Raw genomic sequence first — 23,494 nt, 5'->3', positions numbered from 1 at the left:
GGTGGAGCCCTCAATGTACGGAGTGTCCTAGATCCTGAACAAGACTGGACTGATCCCTGTAGTGTTTTTTGGGCAGACTTTAGGGATGCCACCATTGCTTACTGGTAAGACAATAAGAATAATATTTCAAAGCTGCACACTGTTTTTTAATACAGCAGGGCCCCTTGATGGAAAAATTTATTTTACCGAAAAGGTGAACTTAGTGTTTAAGCATACTAAATGATCCAAATGAGTTGTTAAAAAATAAGTTTACTTTTTAAAAAAAATAAATAAATGCCCATTTTTTTTACCTAGGTAAAAAAATATGCATTTACTATTTTTTTAGGAGCCTAGGATGCCATGAAGGTCTCCTGCAGATCTGTCAGTGTGACCTGTCTGCCCATACATCGTACGGCCAGGCAGTTTTACACTGACAGGATGAATCAATGAACTACCAGAGTGCTCAACAGCTCTGTGGTAGTTTGTTGAAAACTACAAGCCAACAGCCGCAAAGGATGTTGGTACTTGTAGTTCATTCACTGAACTGTGTGAATGAATGATGCGGCCATGTGGGCAGATCCCCGCACGTCTACGCTCTTTTCAAAAATGACAACTAGTACGAAGAACTTCTCCCCATACTGCTGTCACAGGGAGAGAGGGGATCGGCGTGCCGCTGCATCAGTGGGAACATATTACATGTTCCATCCTAAAAATAGGTGGAACATGTAACATGTTCCCAAAGGTGAGCTTATCCTTTAACATAGGCAGCGTTCACACTGGTGTGCCGTGGTTTGGCCTGCAATAAGGGGAATTTACTTCTTAGACACCTAAACCTTTATTATATTTTCCCTTAAAGTGGATGTAAACCCAATGTCATCCTACTGCCATTGGGGTTATCTATAAGGATATACATGCCTCCTGCATGTATCTTTACCTGTCAACATAGGCGTCGCCAGGGGGTGGCTATTGAGGCTGGAGCCCCGAATCTGGAGCCCATAGCCCCGAGTCTCTAACCCACCCTGCAGGTGCATTATCCGCATAAGTCTGTTGATTATGTGATAGGTTTTGGCTCAGTAGGACCTGCAGCAGTGTGATCATCCAGCACAGCCAGGGATTGATGGACAGGCTGGCTAGTAGTACACTGTGCAGTCAGGAAGGAAGACTTCACCTGTCAAATTGAGAGTGTGATGTCGGGTATGGGCGGGACTGCTACCCAGACCCGCCCCTCTGTCATCCAACCAGTGGAGACATTCATACATTGCTGGCTGGGACAAAGGGCGTAACATGAGGAGCTGCAACTGTGACCCCGCCCATGCTTCAGGGGGGCCGTGTGGCTCTCCGTTGCATTTAGTTTTATGTCGCTGCTGTGTGTTAGGGTAGTGGGCTCGCATGAGGGTCAGTATGTTATAGGACAAACCACTCCCCTCTCCTGCATTGGAACGCTGCTGAGTGGAGGAGGTGGGTCATCTGCTAAGGGGCTGTTCTCTTGATTAGAATGACACTGCCTCCCAACCACCTGTCCTCCCTATCCATGCACCTCCGTGAGTTGCCCCCCCGCCCCCCTCCGCGAATTGGCCCCGCCCCCTCCGCGAGTTGGCCCCGCCCCATCCGCGAGTTGGCCCCGCCCCCTCCGCGAGTTGGCCCCGCCCCCTCCGCGAGCTGGTCCCGTCCCCTCCGTGAGCTGGTCCTGCCTTCTCGCTGGTCTCCTCACTGTTCGCTCCAATTCATTCCCTGCTGATCTCTCCTGGCTTTGTTTTTTCCCTCTCACCCCCACCTGTCCTCAGTAATGGCAAGGGTCCGGCCGGGGGAAATGCTCTCTAAGGGGGTGCAGTAGATCCTACAAGCAAGCATATTTATGGTGAGAGCACAGGATTGGGGTGACTGAGTACATTCTACTGTCCAGGAAACTGACAGGGCTGGGGGCTTCTATTAAAAGGGAGGAGGACTGAGATTTCCCTGGAGTGACAGGAGCCAGCATGTTGAAGGGATAAGTTCTGAACATGCTGGAACTTGTAGTGTGCAGGCAGCAGTCGGACTTTTGTGGACATAATGGCATAGTGCTGGGCCCATGCTCCAGGAGCCCGTTCCACCTCCCTGTCACATTATATTAGGGGCGCTCAGCCGCTGGCCCGCGGGCCACATGTGGGTATGGCTGGCTTGCTGTCCCCCAGGGTGGTTATAACTGCCTGGGGAACAGCAGCAGCCGCCAGCCATACCCGCCCTGGGGGACAGCAGCAGCCGCCACCAGCCATACTCGCCCTGGGGGACAGCAGCAGCTGCCAGCCATACCCGCCCTGGAGGACAGCAGCAGCTGCCAGCCATACTCGCCCTGGAGGACAGCAGCAGCCGCCAGCCATACCCGCCCTGGGGGACAGCAGCAGCCGCCAGCCATACCCCCCCCTGGGGGACAGCTGCAGCCGCCACCAGCCATACCCCCCCCGGGGGACAGCAGCAGCCGCCACCAGCCATACCCCCCTGGGGGACAGCAGCAGCCGCCACCAGCCGTACCCCCCCTGGGGGACAGCAGCAGCCGCCACCAGCCATACCCGCCCTGGGGGACAGCAGCAGCCACCAGCCATTCTCGCCCTGAGGGACAGCAGCAGCCGCCAGCCATACCTGCCCTGGGGGACAGCAGCAGCCGCCAGCCATACCTGCTCTGGGGGACAGCAGCATGCGCCAGCCATACCCGCCCTGGGGGACAGCAGCAGCCGCCACCAGCCATACCCCCCCCCTGGGGGACAGCAGCAGCCGCCACCAGCCATACCCCCCCTGGGGGACAGCAGCAGCCGCCACCAGCCATACCCCCCCTGGGGGACAGCAGCAGCCGCCACCAGCCATACCCGCCCTGGGGGACAGCAGCAGCCACCAGCCATTCTCGCCCTGAGGGACAGCAGCAGCCGCCAGCCATACCTGCCCTGGGGGACAGCAGCATGCGCCAGCCATACCCGCCCTGGGGGACAGCAGCAGCTCCTGCCAGCCATCCCCGCCCTGGGGACAGCAGCAGCTGCCGCCAGCCATGCCCGCCCTGGGGGACAGCACCAGCAGCCACCAGCCATACCTGCCCTGGAGGACAGCAGCAGCCATGAAGATTGAGGTCAGTTTTTTTATAAAATCAAACAGCAATGGACATGTCTGTTTTCTACACTGAGCTGCTTTTAAACTCATCCACAGGTGCAGCTGCGGGTTGCCTGCACTGAGCCATAGACATAGCAGTATATAATATAAATCTATGGCAACTAACCTGCAGGAAAGTCACAGGTACACTGCGCTGCACCCACGGTGTGTGCAACCACAGTGCATCAATGTGAAAGCAGCCTTAAGCCCATTTCATACGATCAGTCCAATCGGGTCCGTCTGTCTGTTTTTCAGGTGGACCCAATCGGACCCTCCATTCACTTCTATGGAGCGGCAGATGTAAACGGATTTGTGTCTGTGTACACTTGCCTACCTCCAACCTCTGCCCTACTGACACCGTCCTCTGCCCTACTGACACCGTCCTCTGCCCTACTGACACCGTCCACTGCCCTACTGACACCGTCCACTGCCCTACTGACACCGTCCACTGCCCTACTGACACCGTCCTCTGCCCTACTGACACCGTCCACTGCCCTACTGACACCGTCCACTGCCCTACTGACACCGTCCACTGCCCTACTGACACCGTCCACTGCCCTACTGACACCGTCCTCTGCCCTACTGACACTGTCCTCTGCCCTACTGACACCGTCCTCTGCCCTACTGACACCGTCCTCTGCCCTACTGACACCGTCCTCTACTCTACTGACACCGTCCTCTACTCTACTGACACCGTCCTCTACTCTACTGACAGCGTCCTCTACTGACAGCGTCCCCTACTGACACCGTCTACTGCCCTACTGACACCGTCCTCTGCCCTACTCCTCTGCCCTACTGACACCGTCCTCTGCCCTACTGACACCGTCCTCTGCCCTACTGACACCGTCCACTGCTTTACTGACACCGTCCACTGCCCTACTGACACCGTCCTCTCCTCTACCCTACTCCACTGCCCTACTGACACCGTCCTCTGCCCTACTGACACCGTCCTCTCCTCTACCCTACTCCACTGCCCTACTGACACCGTCCACTGCCCTACTGACACCGTCCTCTCCTCTACCCTACTCCACTGCCCTACTGACACCGTCCTCTGCCCTACTGACACCGTCCACTGCCCTACTGACACCGTCCACTGCCCTACTGACACCGTCCACTGCCCTACTGACACCGTCCTCTGCCCTACTGACACCGTCCTCTGCCCTACTGACACCGTCCTCTGCCCTACTGACCCCGTCCTCTGCCCTACTGACACTGTCCTCTGCCCTACTGCCCTACTGACACCGTCCACTGCCCTACTGACACCGTCCTCTCCCCTTCTGACACTGTCCTTTATGGTAGGCTAACTTTTTATATTTTAACAATGATATTTTGTTTTATTATATTTATTATATTTTTTCCCTATTTTAGGCCTTGCTGGGTAATTTCTAAAAAAAAAAAAAAAAAAAAAAAAAGGGCGCCAAACCCCGGTGATCTTTTTCATTTTGTTCAGATTGATCTGTTGCCTACCCCTGCTCCAGAGTAGTTAAAAGATTTTGGAGAAACTGTCCACATTTTGACATACTGTTCCTCCAAATTCTTTTGAATGATCCTCTCAATATCTAAATAAAGATCTGAAATTATTCTTTAGCCACTTGGAGTATCTTGGTATGCGGTGGAAGTGGCAGGTGGTAGTGGGGGGGGGGTCAACTTTTGCATTAACCTTTTGTTTAACCATGTCCTTTAAGCCTCTCCCACTGTTAAGTTTGACCACACCCACTTATGCTGTAGTGCGCGTAGTGCATTCACGTAGCATGTCCCTCATTCTGAAGCTCAAAAGTTGGGAGGTATGCCACAGGGTCGCGGCTGCGGCGGGCTGCATTAGAGGTGGAGGAGAGAGATGAGCAGGCGGATAGGCAGAGATGACATCATCTCTCTCCGCCCGCTCCACCGCTCTTCCGCCCTTACAGCCGGGCCACTTCAATGTGGGAGCGATGTGCGGCGGGGAGCAGAGAGATGACATCATCTCTCACTGCCCACCACACATCAGCGCTCTTTCGCCCGCACAGCACGGGCCTCTTCAATGTCAGAGGTGCGGCGGGGAGCAGAGAGATTACATTATCTCTCACTGCCTGCCCCGCATCGCCGCTCTCCTGCCCTCATGGACCAGTGCTGCTAGCCTGCCACCAATGCAGCGACAATGCACATTTGGTGGCACTGGCTGGCATGGCAAGTGTCAATCCACATCAGTTGGCAAGTGACAACCCACATCTAGTGGCAGGTGATGTGGCAAGTGACAGTCTGCAAATGGTGGCAGGTGACGTGGCAAGCGACAATCCGCATCAGGTGGCAGGTGACGTGGCAAGTGACAATCTGCAAATGGTGGCAGGTGACGTGGCAAGTGACAATCTGCAAATGGTGGCAGGTGACGTGGCAAGTGACAATCTGCAAATGGTGGCAGGTGACGTGGCAAGTGTCAATCTGCAAATTGTGGCAGGCGACGTGGCAAGTGTCAATCTGCAAATTGTGGCAGGTGACGTGACAATCTGCAAACGGTGGCAGGTGATGTAGCAAGTGACAATCCACATCTGGTGGCAGGCGACATGGCAAGCGACAATCCACATCTAGTGGCAGGTGATGGTAGCGAGTTAAAAAGCTGCATCTGCTGACAGGCGATGGTGGCAAGTGACATGATGCATCTGGTGGCAGGAGATGTGGCAAGTGACAAACCCAGGGCTCCCAGTGATTCTGCATTATGGTGAGTTGAACCACTTCATTATATATTAGAATGTAACAATAGAAACAATGCACCTCGATCACCCCAACACCATATCAACCATGGTGCCATGATGATTGAAACGCCAACACCATCCTTTGCCCGCATAAAATTGCTTACCACCAGCCCCCCCTCCCCCGGGTCTGCAAAAAGGTTGGTGACCGCTGCTATGGGCTCTAGCCCCAGATCTTTTGCAGACCTAGCAACGCCCCTGCCTGTCAAATGTCTCCCCTCTGTTATGAGACCTGAAAAACTTCAGATTCTGTGGGTGGGTCTGTTGTCTGGAGCTGGGTGGGTGGAGTCGTGATGTCAGTAGACTCCCCGCCCACCTCTACACTCCCCTTGTCGATATGCATTTTCTCCTGTGTATTTCTTACACTGAACTTCTGCTATGATCTCTAACATCCAGTGAAAAGACAGGAAAGTAACCACATGACTTCAGCATGCCAAATCATGCTGAGGTGTGGAACAGCCAATCCTTGCAGAGCTGCTGAAGAAAGGAGTGGGGGTGGGAATTAAAAAATAATGCATGTCTTAGGCTAGTGCACAAGATATCTAAATCACCTGTCACTCACAGCAAGGGGGAGGATTTGACAAAGTTTTTCTCTGTTTGTCAAGTTTTATCTCACTGAACAATAAAAGAGGATTGCTCAGAGCTGGATTAACTCTTTGTCACAAGACTGGGCTCAAATAATAGGAAATCTTATACTCTACATTATGACAGCAAAAAAAAAAAAAATTTCGGGTTTACATCCACTTTAACCTCCTAGTGAAAAGTGTAAAATGGATTTCCTTTAAATGTTCTGTCACAGTGACAGTAATCACAAGGACACATAGAAAGTGTTAATCTCCACAGTGGGGAGAGCAATATAAACCTGTTTTTTTTATCCTTGTGTAGCGGTGTGTTGCTACTAGTAACTAACATCCACCATATCACCCTGCTGCCAGACCTTCATATATCACCTCTGAGACAATAAACAGTCATTTGCTTTGTTTTGTTTTTGTTTATTGGGAGGATATAACTTGGTTGGGGAAAAGGGTATATGGGATGCCCATAGATCAAATTACTTTGCCATCATATTTATAAATTAGAACGTTGTTTGAGCCTTGAAAAAATTATGCACATATAACATCTACAGTCTCTTCCCTGCATCACCATGCAGATTATTAGAAAAATGGTATTCTCCGCGCTCAGGATACCATCGGGTTGCAGCCTCCCCTAATCGGTTCCCAAAGGGAACTTACAAATAATAAAAACAAAAAGTGGGGTAAGTGGTGCTACCCTAATAGCAAACGGGTAGAGGGGTAGTATTGACCCACCTTAGTGTGTAACCACACCTAAACTATACCCAAAGTACAAAGTAAACATGTGTGTTAAATAAACAATAGTGTAGCATATTGCACATCATTCCATCAGATACCATCTAATTAAAAAGGTAACTGCATCTACAGGGTTAAGATGCAGCACCACATACACAGTGAATGAAGGTGAAATTACAACACCACATAAGCAAAGTGACTAAATATATCACTCGTGTGTATCAATAGATGCCAAGGGTAGGTTAATAAATATCATATACCAGTGCTAGGAAAAAAATCCCTATTTGTCACAGGTAACTACAAACAACTAGTGTTAATCATAAAAATTGTGCTTAAAATTAATAAGGAGCATAAGAAATTCCATAAGTACATTAATTAATTAATAGTCCCATGTAGGTAAGCCCTAAAAAACTGCCACAGATGGTTAATGTGTGCAGGGGCCGGTTCGCAGCGTGCGCTCCAGCTGCGTTCCAGCACCCTACTCATATACCGGAAGTAGCGTGAGCGCGTGGCTCCTTCTTACGCGTTTTGTCATTGACGTTCTCAAAGGCAGCCTTTGAGAACGCCAATGGCAAACGCATAAGAAAAAGCCACGCACTCACGCTACTTCCGGTATACAAGTAGGGTGCTGGAGCGCACGCTGCAAACGGGCCCCTGCACACATTAACCATCTGTGGCAGTTTTTTAGGGCTTTCCCACATGGTGGGAAGCTTATTGTTTTTAATAGTATTTTTAATAAACTTGTCACATCTTTTCTATATGCAAAAGAACCCACTCTGAATAGTCTCTAATGCTGACTCTGTTTATTTGCTGCTACTAGGCCAGAGGTCTGCAGTACCTCTCCCCGGAGGCCAGTTTAATAGCATCTGCTGAACGGTGGACTGCTGTTCCCAGCTAGTCCAGCTTGCATATCCTGTGCCCTCAGGCCGCATCGATTTGACACTATTCCCCACAGTCTCTCCTCTGATCCAGGACTCCTCATCAATGACCGTGTAATGATGAGGACTTCATCCATGACCGTGTAAGGATGAAGTTCCCTCACAGGCTTCCTGGCATGTCTCCACATCCAGCCCTCCACAGTTGTCCACTCACCGACCTTTCTCTGCCCCAAGTCCATGATGGAGAACTTAACTGGACAGTACATTCCGACAGCTTCTCCTGCTCCAGGAATTCCTCATCAATGACCGTGTGATGATGAAGACTTGTGTGTAAGAGTGAAGTTTCCTCACAGCTCTCCCAGGCCTGCTCTCACGATCGGCGCACCCCCCCTCAGATGGGGGTGCCCCCCTGCTGCTGTCTAGTACTCCATTCTCCATTTCTCCCAGCGGACAACTCCCCCCATTGACCTGTTACCTCAGCTTATATGGGAGGCCTGCCCCCTGCCAATTCCAGTTGGGGATTGGTCAGGGCCCCTAACATGAGCTGCCTGTCACTCCAGTTCTAGGCCCTGCCCCTCTTCCAGAACATTCTTCCTGGAAGCAGGGGAGGCACCTCAGAACTAAAGTACAGGTGGTCACACCCACTGCTACTCTAGCCACTCCCTGCCCCCAGCTCAAAACAAACAGCCCTAGCCTGCAGCATAGGACTGCCTAAATTTACCTGTACTGACAGTTCCTTACCAAAAATCCTTACTCTAGCACCTACCTATGGTAGAGGGTGCTCCACTTGATTAAACACAACAACAGAACACTGTAGCATATGTGAAGCTCCACTTTAAATGACTGGAGATAGCGTGTAAAATCAGGCAACTGACAGGCCAACCAGTTTCAGACTTCAGCTGACCTCTGTTTCTCTCAGCAATGGCATTTCCAATATTTACAGAGTATCTCTAAAAAGTGAGTACACCCTCACATTTTTGTAAATATTTTATTATATCTTTTCATGTGATAACACTGAAGAAATTACACTTTGCTACAATGTAAAGTAGTGAGTGTACAGCTTGTATAACAGTGTAAGTTTGCTGTCCCCTCAAAATAACTCAACACACTGCCATTAATGTCTAAACTGCTGGCAACAAAAGTGAGAACACCCCTAAGTGGAAATGTCCAAATTGGGCCCAAAGTGTCAATATTTTGTGTGGCCACCATTATTTTCCAGCACCACCTTAATCCTCTTGGGCATGGAGTTCACCAGAGCTTCACAGATTGCCACTGGAGTCCTCTTCCACTCCTCCATGACGGAGCTGGTGGATGTTAGAGACCTTGCGCTCCTCCATCTTCCTTTTGAGAAGGACCCACAGATGCTCAATAGGGTTTAGGTCTGTAGACATGCTTGGCCAGTGCATCACCTTTATCCTCGGCTTCTTTTTTTTTCTACACAATTAACTGAACATTTTCCAAGAGTGGTGATTCCATACTTTTTGCAAGGGGTTGTATATGTTAACAATGTTAACAAAGTCTTGCTGTGTTGTATTCATAAACAGTAAAAGGGGGCTCTAAATACCCTTTTCCTAAAGAAAACAACCACTAAAGGCTCCCCACCTTGCTGACCATGTGACCAAAAAACCCTCGGTATTTCATCATGTGACCTCTGTTAAGCATCAGACTTGACAAAACAGCTGAAGGAGAGAAAGCAAGTGCGGACATTTCATTCCATTTTATTTATCCACTTAATAAGACAGAAAGCGCATATTAAAATGAACATTTGATTACACAGCTCCACCTTAACTGTGATGGTTCTTTAAACAGAAATTATTGTTCCTATTTGAATACATTGTATTTGTCATGTATGGCATAAGCTTAAAAAAAAAAAAAAAAAAAAAATAATGATATTGTTTGCTTTTTTCCAATCCAAAACAATGACCCCAAACCAAGACAAAGGTTACCATTTAAATACTATAGCCCATGTATTGCAAGGTTAATCTACTCATGAAATGATTATCTTGCATATCAGGAGTACAATTCACAGACCAACAGTCTAACTTAATAAAAAGCAAACAATTAGCATTAGATGCTCTGACCAGTGATATTAAGCAGTATTAAACCTAAAACCAAAAGTGTAATATATTGCAGCTTACCAATCATTAAATGTGGAGGCTACATTCGTTTTCTTTTTCTTTTTTTTTAACCACCTCAATACAGGGCACTTAAACCCCCTTCCTGCCCAGACCAATTTTCAGCATTCGGTGCTCTCACAATTTGAATGACCATTACTCAGTCATGCAACACTGTACCCAAATGAAATTTGTGTCCTTTTTTTCACACAAAAAGAGCTTTCTTTTGGTGGTATTTAATCACTAATGGGTTTTTTATTTTTTGTGCTATAAATAAAAAAAGACCATAAATTTTGTGAAAAATTGCCTTTTTCTTTGTTTTTGTCATAAAATTTAGCAAATTAGTAATTTTTCTTCATAAATTTTGGCCAAAATTTATACTGCTATATATCTTTGGTAAAAATAACACAAATTAGTGTATATTATTTGGTCTTTGTGAAAGTTATAGAGTCTACAAACTATGGTGCCAATCACTGAAAATTGAAAACATCTGATCAGGCCTTCAGTACATCAGGTGAATCTAATTTCTTGAGGTACTAACAAGTCAGAAAAGTACAAATACCCCCCAAATGACCCCTTTTTAGAAAGTAGACATTCCAATGTATTAAGTAAGTAGCATGGTGAGTTTTTTTAAGTTGTAATTTTTTCCCACAATTCTTTGCAAAAGGAAGATTTTTTTTTTTTTTTTCAAAATTTTCATATTAACTGGTTATTTCTCTCACAGAGCATATGCATACAACAAATTACACCCCAAAATACATTCTGCTACTCTTACCGAGTATGCGGATACCACATGTGTGGGACTTTTACACAGCCTGGCCACATACAAAGGCCCAACATTGAAGTCGCACCATCAGGCGATCTACGAGCATAAATTGCACATCTCATGTCTCAACCACCTATTACATTTTTGAAGGCCCTGGAGCACCAGGACAAAGGAATTGCCCACAAAATGACCCCATTTTGGAAAGCAAACACCCCAATGTATAATCTATGAGGCATAATGAGTCTTTTGAACGGTTATTTTTTTTCCAGATGTTTTTGGAAAATGTGGAAAAAAAATGAAAACGCATTTTTTTTTACACAAAGTTGTCCATTTATAAGATATTTCCAACACATAGCAAATACATAGCAAAAATGACACCCCAAAATACATTCTGCTACTCCTCCTGAGTATGGCGATACCACATGTGTGGGACTTTTACACAGCCTGGCCACATACAAAGGCCCAACATTGAAGTCGCACCATCAGGCGATCTACGAGCATAAATTGCACATCTCATGTCTCAACCACCTATTACAATTTTGAAGGCCCTGGAGCACCAGGACAAAGGAATTGCCCACAAAATGACCCCATTTTGGAAAGCAAACACCCCAATGTATAATCTATGAGGCATAATGAGTCTTTTGAACGGTTATTTTTTTTCCAGATGTTTTTGGAAAATGTGGAAAAAAAATGAAAACGCATTTTTTTTTACACAAAGTTGTCCATTTATAAGATATTTCCAACACATAGCAAATACATAGCAAAAATGACACCCCAAAATACATTCTGCTACTCCCCCTGAGTATGGGGATACCACATGTGTGAGACTTTTACACAGCTTGGCCACATACAGAGGCCCAACATCCAAGTAGCACCATCAGGCGTTCTAGGAGCATACATTACATAGATAATTTCCTGGCAACCTATCATTTTTGAAGGCCCTTCATATTTCTAACACATAGCATGTACATACCAAGAATTACAATCCAAAATAAATTCTATTGCGGAAAGGATAAAAAAAAAAGTATTACATGTGCTTTTAGTAGTGTCCACAGAAGAGAGCACTGGTCCAGGCAACAGTCAAGGATGTGCTTAGCGACAGAAATAATAACTATCCAGGCAGCAGGCAGGAATATTGTCTATAGTCGGCACAGCACAGTCCATAGGAATTGTCCAGGCAGAGACAGCCAGCACAGCCATAATATTGGTCCTGGTACACTGTTACCTGCAGACACTCATTATTGTACCGCTCTCCAGCCCTTCATAAACATACTGCCTCTTGCTACAGCAAATTATTTGCATAGTCCAGGTAGCAGGCAGAGGTGTGGTCCGTTCATGCGGCAGGCAAAGGCATGATGGCAGTAAGTCAGCAGAAGGCTGAGGGCCGCAATCGGGTAAGACCTGTGCACAGGGGCACAGGGGTAGAGGCTTCGACCCACCCAAATCTCTATGAAGCCTCCGGACTCCAGACCCTAATCCGGAAATTACAAAACCGGGAGAAAACAAAAAAAATTGTTATCTCCATCCGGAAAAACTATTCTGGAGCCCCTCACATATGTGAGACCCCTGTGTACTATAGTAGCAGGGCAACAGATCAGTCCAAGCGGTAGGCAAAAGCATAGTCCATAAAACAGGCCAGGGTCAGTTAACGTGCAAGCAGTCTAAGCGGTAGGCAGAAGCGTAGTCACAAAACAGGCCAGGGTCAGTTCACGAGCAAGCAGTCCAAACGGTGGGCAGAGGCATAGTCAAAACAGGCCAGTGTCAGTTCATGTGGAAGCAGTCCAAACGGTAGGCAGAGGCATAGTCAAAAGGCAGGCCAGGGTCAGTTCACATTGAAGGCAGTGGCATGGTTATTTGGGGAAGCATGGAAAATGATCAGAGAAAATGGGGAAAATATGGGTTAATAACTTAGGGATGTATGATACAGTTCGAAGCATTCACCAATGCAAAGGCCAGGTTGGGAGGGACACTGGGGACAATGGAAGCTGGTATCTTTTCGAAAACCTCTTCTGCTGCACACGCGACATCTTTTTTGCCGTCTTCGGCCTGCTTCCGATGGTGGAATGTTGTACGGGAAGTGGCGTTCATGAAGTCGGCTAACAGCATCAGAACGAAGTCCTTCTGGGAGGGGTCTTTGTTGATAGATGAGGGACGTGACTACTACTTCTATGAATTTTAGGAAGGGGGCGGGGCTTTCTGTGGATTTTGTGTAGAATATGTAGGAATTGTAAATGGCCAAATGGATTAGATATATTGCTACCTTCTTGTACCAGAATCGGGACCTCCTTATTGACAAATAGGGCTGAATCATTTGGTCATTGAAATCCACCCCCCCCATGTAGAGATTATAGTCTTGGACACATGTCGGTTTTTCAATGGGACCTCGTCTTCGCTGAACTACAACTGTAGTGTCATCATGAATGGTGGACATCATGTGCACGTTCCAGTTATCCTTCCACCTCAAGGCCAGCACTTCATTACATCTCAGTGTTGCTCTTCCCCCCCTTTGCAGCCTTTTGTTCACTATGGATTGTGGGAAGCCCTTCCTATTTTTTCTTGAGGTTCCGCAGGCCAGGGTTTTTTCAATATATAGGTGTCTGAAAAGGGGCAGGCTGGTATAAAAGTTGTCCAGGTATATATGATAGCCTTTTTTCAGAAGTGGGTAAGCCAGGTCCCATACGATTTTTCCAGTTGTCCATGTAGGCCGAGCACTCAGGGGGCTGGAGCTGGGAATCTCTTCCCTCATATATGCGGAACGCATATAGATATCCCGTGGCTCTCTCACACAGCTTGTAAAATTTGACTCCATATTTGGCCTTTTTGCTAGGAATATATTGTTTTATTCCTAGCCGGCCTGAAAATGGTACCAGGGACTCATCCACACATATATTCTTCTCGATGATTGGGGGTTGCTGACAATATACTGCTGGGCATACAAATTTGTCTGGTCCACAATGAACTGCAGCAAAGTGTCGGGCAAAAACAGGTGAAAAAAATTGATCTCTGTAAAATTTTGGGTGTTGGCCTGCACACCTGGCTGTGCTGTGAAAGGGGGAATATTTGGTGATCCTGAGTTGGAAGGCAGCCATGTTGGGTTGGCAAGACCATCTGGCATGTATGTAGCGACCCTGGCTCTTGGGGGACGTGACTCTCCAGTAGTTGGGGGAGTTGAATTTCCTGTGCTGGAACTCAGGTGTGATGTGGCAGCACTGGTACTGGGCATTTGTGTGCGGGGCCTATCTCTGGTGGCAGCACTGGTACTGGGCCTTTGTTCCTGGGGCCTATTGCTGGCGGCAGCACTGGTACTGGGCCTTTCTTCCTGGGGCCTATTTCTGGCGGCAGAGCTGGTACTGGGCCTGGGAATATAATCCTGGTTGCTGGCGGCTTCCTGGTTTCCAGAGTGTCGTGCCCTTTTAGGATGGACCCATTCTTCATCCGAATCATTGCTACTCTCGATCGGTTCAAATGCCGAATTTGATTCGGAATCAGAATTGGACTCTGATGAGAACTCCCCAGTGCTCTCATCAGTCATAGAGAGGATCTGGAACGCCTCCTCACTAGTATAAACTCTTTTGGACATGGCTGTGTGGCGGGTAGCTGTGTGATGGGTGACAGATGGGTGGCAGGTGACGGTCACTGATGGGCTGTGCGATGGGTGGCAGGTGACGTTCACTGAGAGGTGATGGTGTGATGGGCGATGGTCACAGATAGTTGACAGGCGACGGTCACTGATGGGTGACAGGTGCACCGCTGATGGTCACTGATGGGTGACAGGGCACAGTCACTGATGGGTGACGGGTGAGAGAGCACGGTCACTGATGGGTGACAGGCCACGGACGGTGACAGGTGATAGTCACAGATTGTTGACAGGCGACGGTCACTGACAGGCGACGGTCACTGACAGGTGACGGTCACTGATGGGTGACGGGTGCACCGCTGATGGTCACTGATGGGTGACAGGGCACGGTCACTGATGGGTGACAGGGCAGGTCACTGATGGGTGACGGGTGCACCGCTGATGGTCACTGATGGGTGACAGGGCACGGTCACTGGTGGGTGACAGGGCAGGTCACGGATGGGTGACGGGTGACAGGGCACGGTCACTGGTGGGTGATGGGTGACAGGGCAGGTCACTGATGGGTGATGGTGGCACCGCTGATGGTCACTGATGGCAGTCTCTATGTGACAGGTGCACTTTTTATGGGGTGACTGTTGGGTGACAGATGACAATTGGGGGGGCGATGGGACAGAAGTGGTGTTGGTGCAGACACTACAGTACATAGATCTGTAACTCACTGCTCCTGGCTCTTCTCTCCTCACACTGGAAACGGTGTGTGAGGAGAGAAGGGCTAGTAACAGCTAGTGACAGGTCTTTGTTTACAGTTAGTGATCGGCTGTGAATGGATCACAGCCGATCACATGGTACACAGCCCTGGCCAATGGCTGTAAACTATCGTCGGTGACGAGCAGTGTTCCCGGGGAACACGCCGCCACCGACGTGCACACGCAGCGCGCTCACGATCGCGCGCATGCGCCGTGCAATTCAGGGATGTACCATTAGTGATCGGCCATGACTTCATCACGGCCGATCACGTGGTAAACAGCCATGCCCAGTGGCTGTTCACCCGTCGGTGACGAGCGGTGTCTCGGTGACACGCCGCCACCGACAGTACAGGGCTGCGCGCTCACGATCGCGCGCATGCCCTGTTTAAACGGGCTCACGTCATATGACGTCCGCCCAGAACAAGAGGCTTACCGCCCCGCCGTCATATGACGGTGGGCGGTAGGCTAGTGGTTAAAGGCAATTTTCCACTTTGTTTTCACCTGGTGATCTGGCCAGTAACACAACTCCTGTATTAGAGTGCCTCCACTCTGGATGAAGGAGCACAGGGGCACCTTTGGACAACAGCATTGTCAGTCTGGGGGGAGGGGAGTGTTAGATGGACTAGCAGATTTGAATACAAATTAAAGCTAAACTCCAGCTCACACTGCAGTTACACAAGCCGTTACAGCAACAGTGTTTTCTCCTTTTGGGATAACATTTTTACATGAATAAATAAAAGCTGATCATTATAAGAACCCCTGTCAGTGATAAATGGTTTGTCTCAACACTCTAATGCCCCGTACACACGGTTGGATTTTCCGACGGAAAATGTGTGATAGGACCTTGTTGTCGGAAATTCCGACTGTGTGTAGGCTCCATCACACATTTTCCATCGGATTTTCCGACACACAAAGTTTGAGAGCAGGATATAAAATTTTCTGACAACAAAATCTGTTGTCGGAAATTCCGATCGTGTGTACACAAATCCGACGGACAAAGTGCCACGCATGCTCAGAATAAATAAAGAGATGAAAGCTATTGGCCACTGCCCCGTTTATAGTCCCGACGTACGTGTTTTACGTCACCGCGTTTAGAACGATCGAATTTTCCGACGAATTTGTGTGACTGTGTGTATGCAAGACAAGTTTGAGCCAACATCTGTCGGAAAAAATCCTAGGATTTTGTTGTCGGAATGTCTGAACAAAGTCCGACCGTGTGTACGGGGCATTACACTGCATTTGCAGAAGAGCATTTTGTGTTGAAAAATGCAGACTTATTGACTGGATCACCAGGTAAAAATAAAGGAAAAAGAGAGCCTAAAAAGAAAACGAATTCAGCCATCACATCTAAGAATTGGTAAGCTGCAATATAATAAATACAAAAGACAGAAGCCACCACCCAATTATCCACGGGGGGTTAGATATATGAGATTATAACCACTTTAACCACAGACCTTTGTTGTTCCGGGTGGATGTCCTCAGACGTCCTCCTGGAACTTGCCTTGCGCACGCCCCATGGGCCGCGCTGTGGTGTGATCTGTCACAGCCGATGACCGATTAGTGTACCGGCCAACTGTCGGTGCGCTGTGACCAACCACAGCAGATCACATGACAATTGCTTTTATTCATGCCATACATTGTGTACAATTGTGTTGCTAGCTGTAATTGGTTACAGTGATCACATGGTACAGACAGGGCCAATCACAGCCCATCTGTACAATGTAATTAGTTGTGGCCAATAACAACTAATCATAACAATACACACTGAATGAATCAATTTCATTCAGAAAAAATATTTGCTTATACCAGTGAATTTCACTAGTATAAGCAATTATAATGTGTAAAAAACAAAACAAAAAAAACCTTGATAAATTCCACAGAGTAAAACAATATTTCTATGGTAACATTGTACTGTTCTGATCAGTGTCTTAAAAAAAATCATAAAAAAGAGAAAAAAAAAACGTAATAAAAAGAAAAAATTTGAAAAAAAAAATATTTATTTTTGTGTTTTTGCATGCGGTCACCAGCCACACCCATTTTATAATGATGCTGTACTGCACTGGTGACAGTATGTTAAAAAAAAAAAAAATTCCTTAATTTTCCCAAAAATTGAGACAAAAAAATACGTCAAAAAAATTGCCATGCCTCTTACTAAATACCTTGGACTGTCTATTTTCCAGAATGTGGTAATTTGGGGGAGATTTGTATTGTTCTGGAGTTTTCAGGCCTCAAGAAATAAGGGTCCGTCAGTACTTCAGTCATCAGGATTGATCAGTTTTCAGATATATTTATCATAGTTTGTGGACTCTATAACTTTACTACAGACTAAACAATAAACACTGTTTTAGGTTATTTTTATCAAAGAAATGTAGCAGAATATATAGGTTTGGCCTAATTCTATGAAGAAATATTAATTATTTGCAAAATACTGTAACAGAAACGAATAAAGACTTTTTTTTCAAAATTTTGTTTCTTCTTTCGTTTATTTTGAAAAGAATAAACAAAAACTGGTGATTAAATATCACCAAAAGAAAACTCTAATTGTGTGGAAAAAAAGATAAAAAATGAATATGGGTACAGTATTGTATGACCTATTACAAACATTACTGTACAATTAAAACACCAGACAGGCAACGCTAAAAATTTATTTGTAAAATAAAGTTTGTGAAATTTTATTTATGAACTGTATGTGATCTCTATGTGGCTCATTTAAAGACCAATTTAACTACCCGCACTAGATAGTTGGGGGGGCGAATTCTCTTTGCTGTGTTAAATTTAGGGACAGTGCCCATAGAATAACAAATTTTGTACAGGACCTATCCATTATCCACTTTTGGATATGTACTATAATAAATGTTTTCTTTGGGGTTTAAGCTTCTGGACTAATTCCCATTAATTTGTTACTGCGCAGCTGTCGTCATCGTTTTTTTGCAATACTTAACCAGCTTACACCCTGCCTGGGGTAGAGGGTTGTGAGATCACTGAAACTCAGTGCCTGCAGTGATGTCTGCAGGCTTGGCCCTCTCGTGGAGATAGAATTTGAGGTTTCTATTTCTGTAATTTATCTATTGGAAGTTAAGTAAATACCATTTTTCAGTTTGTTTTATTGTGTGTTATTTTAATGGTACTATGTACAGTATACATTGCTGTGTTTTGGTAGTAGTACATGGACTTCACATCCGACTTCCGAAACAAAATCAAGTCAGGCTGAACACTGCTCAGCCGTTCACAGAGAGCTTTGTATTCTTTGACTCACTGCGAGCTTTGTATTCTATGAATGAGTACAAGGCTTCCTTTGACTGACTGAGGCAGAGAGGTGGGCAGGTGACATCACAATCTTCATCCTAACCAATCAGAGGAAGTTTTGCATTAATTCAGATACACAGCTTCCTGTGAATGGCTGAACCGGGCTCAGCCCAACTCAATTTTGTTTCCCATCCCACTGCCAGAACACAGCGTTGTACGTTCTATGTAGTTGATGCTATGTACAGTTCATACAGCACTGACAGTTCATACACCTCCTAACATAGCATTGCCTCAGTAACATGCAGAGAGGAAAGGGCTGGTGAATGTTTATCACTGGAAAAATTTGGAGGGTGCCATTGCTGACCTCCTGTAAATTCTGGTTGCCTGTTTTTTTTTTTGTCACTTCTGGCATCAGTATTTTCAGTAAGCGAGAACAAGTATGCAGCAACTGGAAGGCAGCAACTACTAGGAAGATAGAATGTCTGATCTGCTTACTACTCAATATATTCAAGGCCCACTTTAAATCGTGCTAAATCTTCAGAGGTTCTGGACTGAGCATCCCACTTCTATTTGGCCCTGTATGCAATCACTTGGCCAGATGTGACTACAGCTACACTATACAGTATATATGATAGACCTAATAAAAGTATACCACACAAATAGCTTTAGTATACTTAATTCTGCCAGGAGATCAACTGAAAATCCACACTGGTAATTCAAATGATGGAAGCAGGTATCAGTATTTAACACATGTAACTGAATCAATACCACTGACATGAATGAGAACCACGGCATGAATTCGATGAGTACTGCAATATGCTATCATAAGCCAACAATCCACTATTAATCAAGAAACCACAATTGTAGATAAAGCAGGAACTATAAAACATAAAGGCACAGGGTGATAAAACAAAAAAATGACATTTCCCAGATAGCTGAATGAAACTTATCTCCCCGATGTCAAATCAGAGGAGACCGGGCCCCTAGTGGACAAATGTTGCAAGGCAACAAAAAAAATACACCTGCACTAATAAACCAGAATAACTCAAAATTATTATGTTCTCTATTTGAAGTAATATTTATCAGACATACAAACCTAGAACAGAAGAGAAATCAATATGGCCCAGTTTGAAATCTTTATCAACCACACTCATTTTTCATTAAACGATTACTCAGATCATCATAAATAATATCTGTAGTCAGTTTTATGTGTTTCTGGTGCGCTTGTTATATTCAAGTGCTTATCTTTGATAGAGCAAAAATGAAAAACTACTTACTGGTAGGTTGCTTCAGGCTGCAGATCCTCAATGACGTAACTGGTTATGTTCCCTACTGAGATGCTATTGTCTTCCAAGTCTATGTGGTAAGAAATAATTTCTGATCCATTGCAGCACGGCTCATCCCAGCTGAGCAGTAAGCATACCGAAGAACGTATTGTACATGATTCTAGATGGGCACCTTCTGTCACATACAGGTTAGGCACTGCACATGGGGTGGAAGCTGGCGTTCTGCAACTCACTGTATCGCTAAATTGTCCAGCTCCAGATAAATTTACAGCCTACGAGGAAAAAAAGTAAAAGTATTTAATTAAGCAGCAAAAAGGGAAGACGTTAATTAGTCCTAAATAGGTTCACAAGTGCACAAATTGCATTTCGATGATTAAAAACAAGCCAATAAATTGGGTTTCATTGTTGTAAAGTACGGTGCCAGACTAGACAGACATTTGCAGAAACTGACCCAATTGCTTGAATAGAGTAACAAGTTTTAGCTCTCACTGGGAAACACCTCCTGCCATCTTTGGTTTGCAGCTTCTCCAGACATGACATTACACTCTAAATTAATCTTATGTTTTTGTGCGATGACAGTAGGAACTGGAAAAGTAGAGGCAGGGGTGTGGGAAGAAGTATGAGAGTGGAAACTAGAGACTTGATGCAAAAAGTAGAGTAGCTGCAGAGAGCAGGGACCAGATATCAAGTGCAGAAGGGGAGATGAACATATATGGGAGAGCAAGAGCAGAAGAAGAGGAGAAAAGTCACTGAACACACAGAAGGAGGAGAGGGAACGTTGAACTACACTAACTTGAGTCATTCTTCAAGAGAGTGGATGCAGAGGGGAATTACAGCAGAGAATAGGCACAGAGTACAGGAAGATCACTGACTGGAGAGCCACTGGGGCAGAGCAAATGACACAGAGAGATAAAACACTGGGAAGGAAGATAAGAGGACAGTTCAGGGGCATGTGATGTGATGTTAGAAGTTAAGGCGAATTACTGGGGAAGGTGGGGGAGAGCCCACATAAAAGGACCTCTCTGTGGCAGAAAGGCAAATGGATGCAGTGACCTCCCTGGGGCAGAGAGGAAGGTGGAAGTCAACTACTGGAGGCATAGAGCCCCAGAGAAGAAACCAAGGTGAGTGGGTGCCCTCTCAGACTACTACACATATAAGATAAAGACCTATCAAAGTTATAGGGTGAAATTCTGGAAGATGTAGCATGTTGATGCACGTACTTCTAAATTCTCCAAAGCAGTAAACCAAATGATGCTTGCTTAATTTTCATTTTATTGGACAGAAATTCAGTGGAATGTGTGTTCAAGGATCAATATATAAATATCATAATAGAACCCTAAACTCTGACAGTAAAGCTATTATAAGCATTAATTCAAGTGGTGAAGAAATATTTTAAGCACAATTCCAAGCTTGTCTTAATTCTTGTTTATACCAATCCTGGCCGCTTTAAGATAAAGCAGGTTTCAGGTAATTCCTTTAGGGATGCCGCCTTAAGTTGTTTTTTAAAGAAAGTACAACAAAAGTTCAAGATGGACAGTTAGGCTAATGCTAATTCCTTCACTGACTTTCATATAACATATTTATACAAAAGCTCCAAAGATGGAGATTTGGCCAGTTTTCTGATAGCTTTGCTCACAAACCAACACTGCCACTCTACATGGGACACAATCAATTAGAGATCAAGTTCCCCATAAAACAAGTAGGCACATTTTGGTGCCTTTATCTTTTTACCTGTGAGTTGTAATATTCCCTTTCCATGGTAAACCTAATGATCTCTTTTTTAAATTTAATGCAGCAGTGTAAAGCTCTGGGTACAGAAAAAAAAATCTTAGGCATATTCCGTTAACATAAAAAGTATATTAACTATCCTGCGCTTCCCTCAACCAAAAAAAAAAATCTTTTTAAATGGATATTACAATATAAGCAGCTAGCACTATTGTGAAACCACTAACAAAAAAAACATTAAAAAAAAAGAATATAAATATGTGTGTAGCACCCAAAACAGATTCTAAAAAGATCCCAGCAAATAAATGTGCAGGTATATTAAAACTCCATCCAGTGCTTTTTCCCACTTATTATGCACTTCCATCACCACAGTGCTCTTCAGGTGTGTCTTCACCTCCTAAGATTGAGAAAGAGGTCTTAAACAGCATAGGTATCAATTAACCTCCCAATGACTCCTCCACAAAGATCTTATCCGAATTCCTAACAAGGCTTTTTCTTCCACACTGGGCATGATATGAAAGAAGGATAGAAGTGAACACATAGTGCTTACTGTTTACGTTATTAAAAACATCAATAAAAAATTGCACTCACAGTCGTAAACTAATGCACAGCAATCAGTTTCTCAGCAACAGCCCATCCTGTGGTAACTCCACCTTGCGTGATGTCACAGCCCAGCCCAGCTGACGCCTTGCATCGACTGAACTTTCCCAAAGTAGCTGTCTACATACTCACCTAGATAGATGCCGCATCGCTCCAATGCTTCACCTGTCCCCCACCATTTCCGATCAAAGACCGCTGACGCTCAGTTCTTTGTCATCAGTGAGCAGAAAGCCCGTGACTGTCACTTCTCTGCTCTGCCCTTCCAGTGCTCACTGGAGCGTCAGGCTGTGGATGGGGCGGAGCGGCATTCTCAGACTCTTAGCGGCACGCTGAGAGGCTGATCAAGCTGCTGGTTAGACATCTGGGTGGAGCCCAACATTAAAGTCGAGATCCCTCCAGAGTCTGGACCGGCTGAGTGACATCAGTCAACAGTGAAATTTAGCCTGCTGTCGGCTGCATACGGGTGACAGGAGGGCAGAACAAAGTGCACTCCCGTGACCTACAGTAGTAGGGCCAAAAGAGCTTTGGCTCTACTTCTCCATTAATGAGTGGGAAAAAGCACTGGATGCAGCTTTAATATATGTGCACATATATTTTTTTTTACAACTATTACTAAAGTGGATGGACACTTTAATAACAATTCTTTTGTGTGAATCTTTGCACATATATATTGCGTGGACATTATATTATAAGGTTTCACGTATGTTTTGAGATATTCACTTCACAATAAGAATTTAGGTTTTTTAGAAGTTGATATAAATATTATATTTGCACTTAGATTTTAGTAGAGCGCTGCACATATTTATTTACATTTTATATGCCTGTTAACAGTTGAATGTAATATGAGGTGCTTTCTAGAGCCACTTCTGAGCCTTACAAGGTATCCCGGTGTAAGTCATGTCTGTAAAAAGGTTACAGACACTGAACAGCTCACAGCTTAAGAAGTTTTTGGCAGCATAAAAGTAAATAAAAAGTTAGCAGAGGTGACCCTTGTTCACAGAGGTACGTTTCTCAACAAACTTCTCAACACCTACATCATCTTCTTTTTAAACAATATATAGATTAATATAAATATATGTCTGCAATTTGCTATCTGGTGTAGCCCCAAGAAAGTGACTATTTGATGTATTTGTCTGGAATATTTTTAAAACATCTTTTTACACTCCTAACTAAAAATATTATGATAAAAACCAACCTGTTAACCTGTTTTTTTTTTTTTTTTTTTTTTTTTTACACTTTAGGCTCCCTGAAACAGGTTCACTACAGTTGCTGCAAGCAAGTTCAAAAGGAAAGAGGTTCCTCTCGAAAAAATCATTGGTTCCCCAATCCAAAGAAGAATTGGTGCATCCAAACTTGCACATAGCAATGATTCTCCCTGAGCTTGCTGATTGAGCTGGGGGGACTACAAGGTGCTAAAATATCAAGCCTTT

General features: G+C 45.4%; 1 protein-coding gene across 2 annotated transcripts in view; it reads right to left on the bottom strand.

Annotated features, from left to right (window-relative positions):
• Positions 1-23,494, bottom strand: part of FNDC3B (fibronectin type III domain containing 3B) — a 471,921-nt gene that overhangs the window by 84,926 nt on the left and 363,501 nt on the right. For both annotated transcript variants that reach the window (XM_073626229.1, XM_073626230.1), the window contains one exon: positions 19,731-20,011. In XM_073626229.1, coding sequence (XP_073482330.1) covers positions 19,731-20,011 — 281 coding nt within the window. The remainder of the gene's footprint in view (positions 1-19,730; positions 20,012-23,494) is intronic.

This window comes from Aquarana catesbeiana, linkage group LG04 (genome assembly GCF_042186555.1).
Source record: "Aquarana catesbeiana isolate 2022-GZ linkage group LG04, ASM4218655v1, whole genome shotgun sequence".
Taxonomy (NCBI): domain Eukaryota; kingdom Metazoa; phylum Chordata; class Amphibia; order Anura; family Ranidae; genus Aquarana; species Aquarana catesbeiana.
The sequence above is the reverse complement of the archived record's forward strand: the minus strand, read 5'-3'. Positions and strand labels throughout refer to the sequence as shown.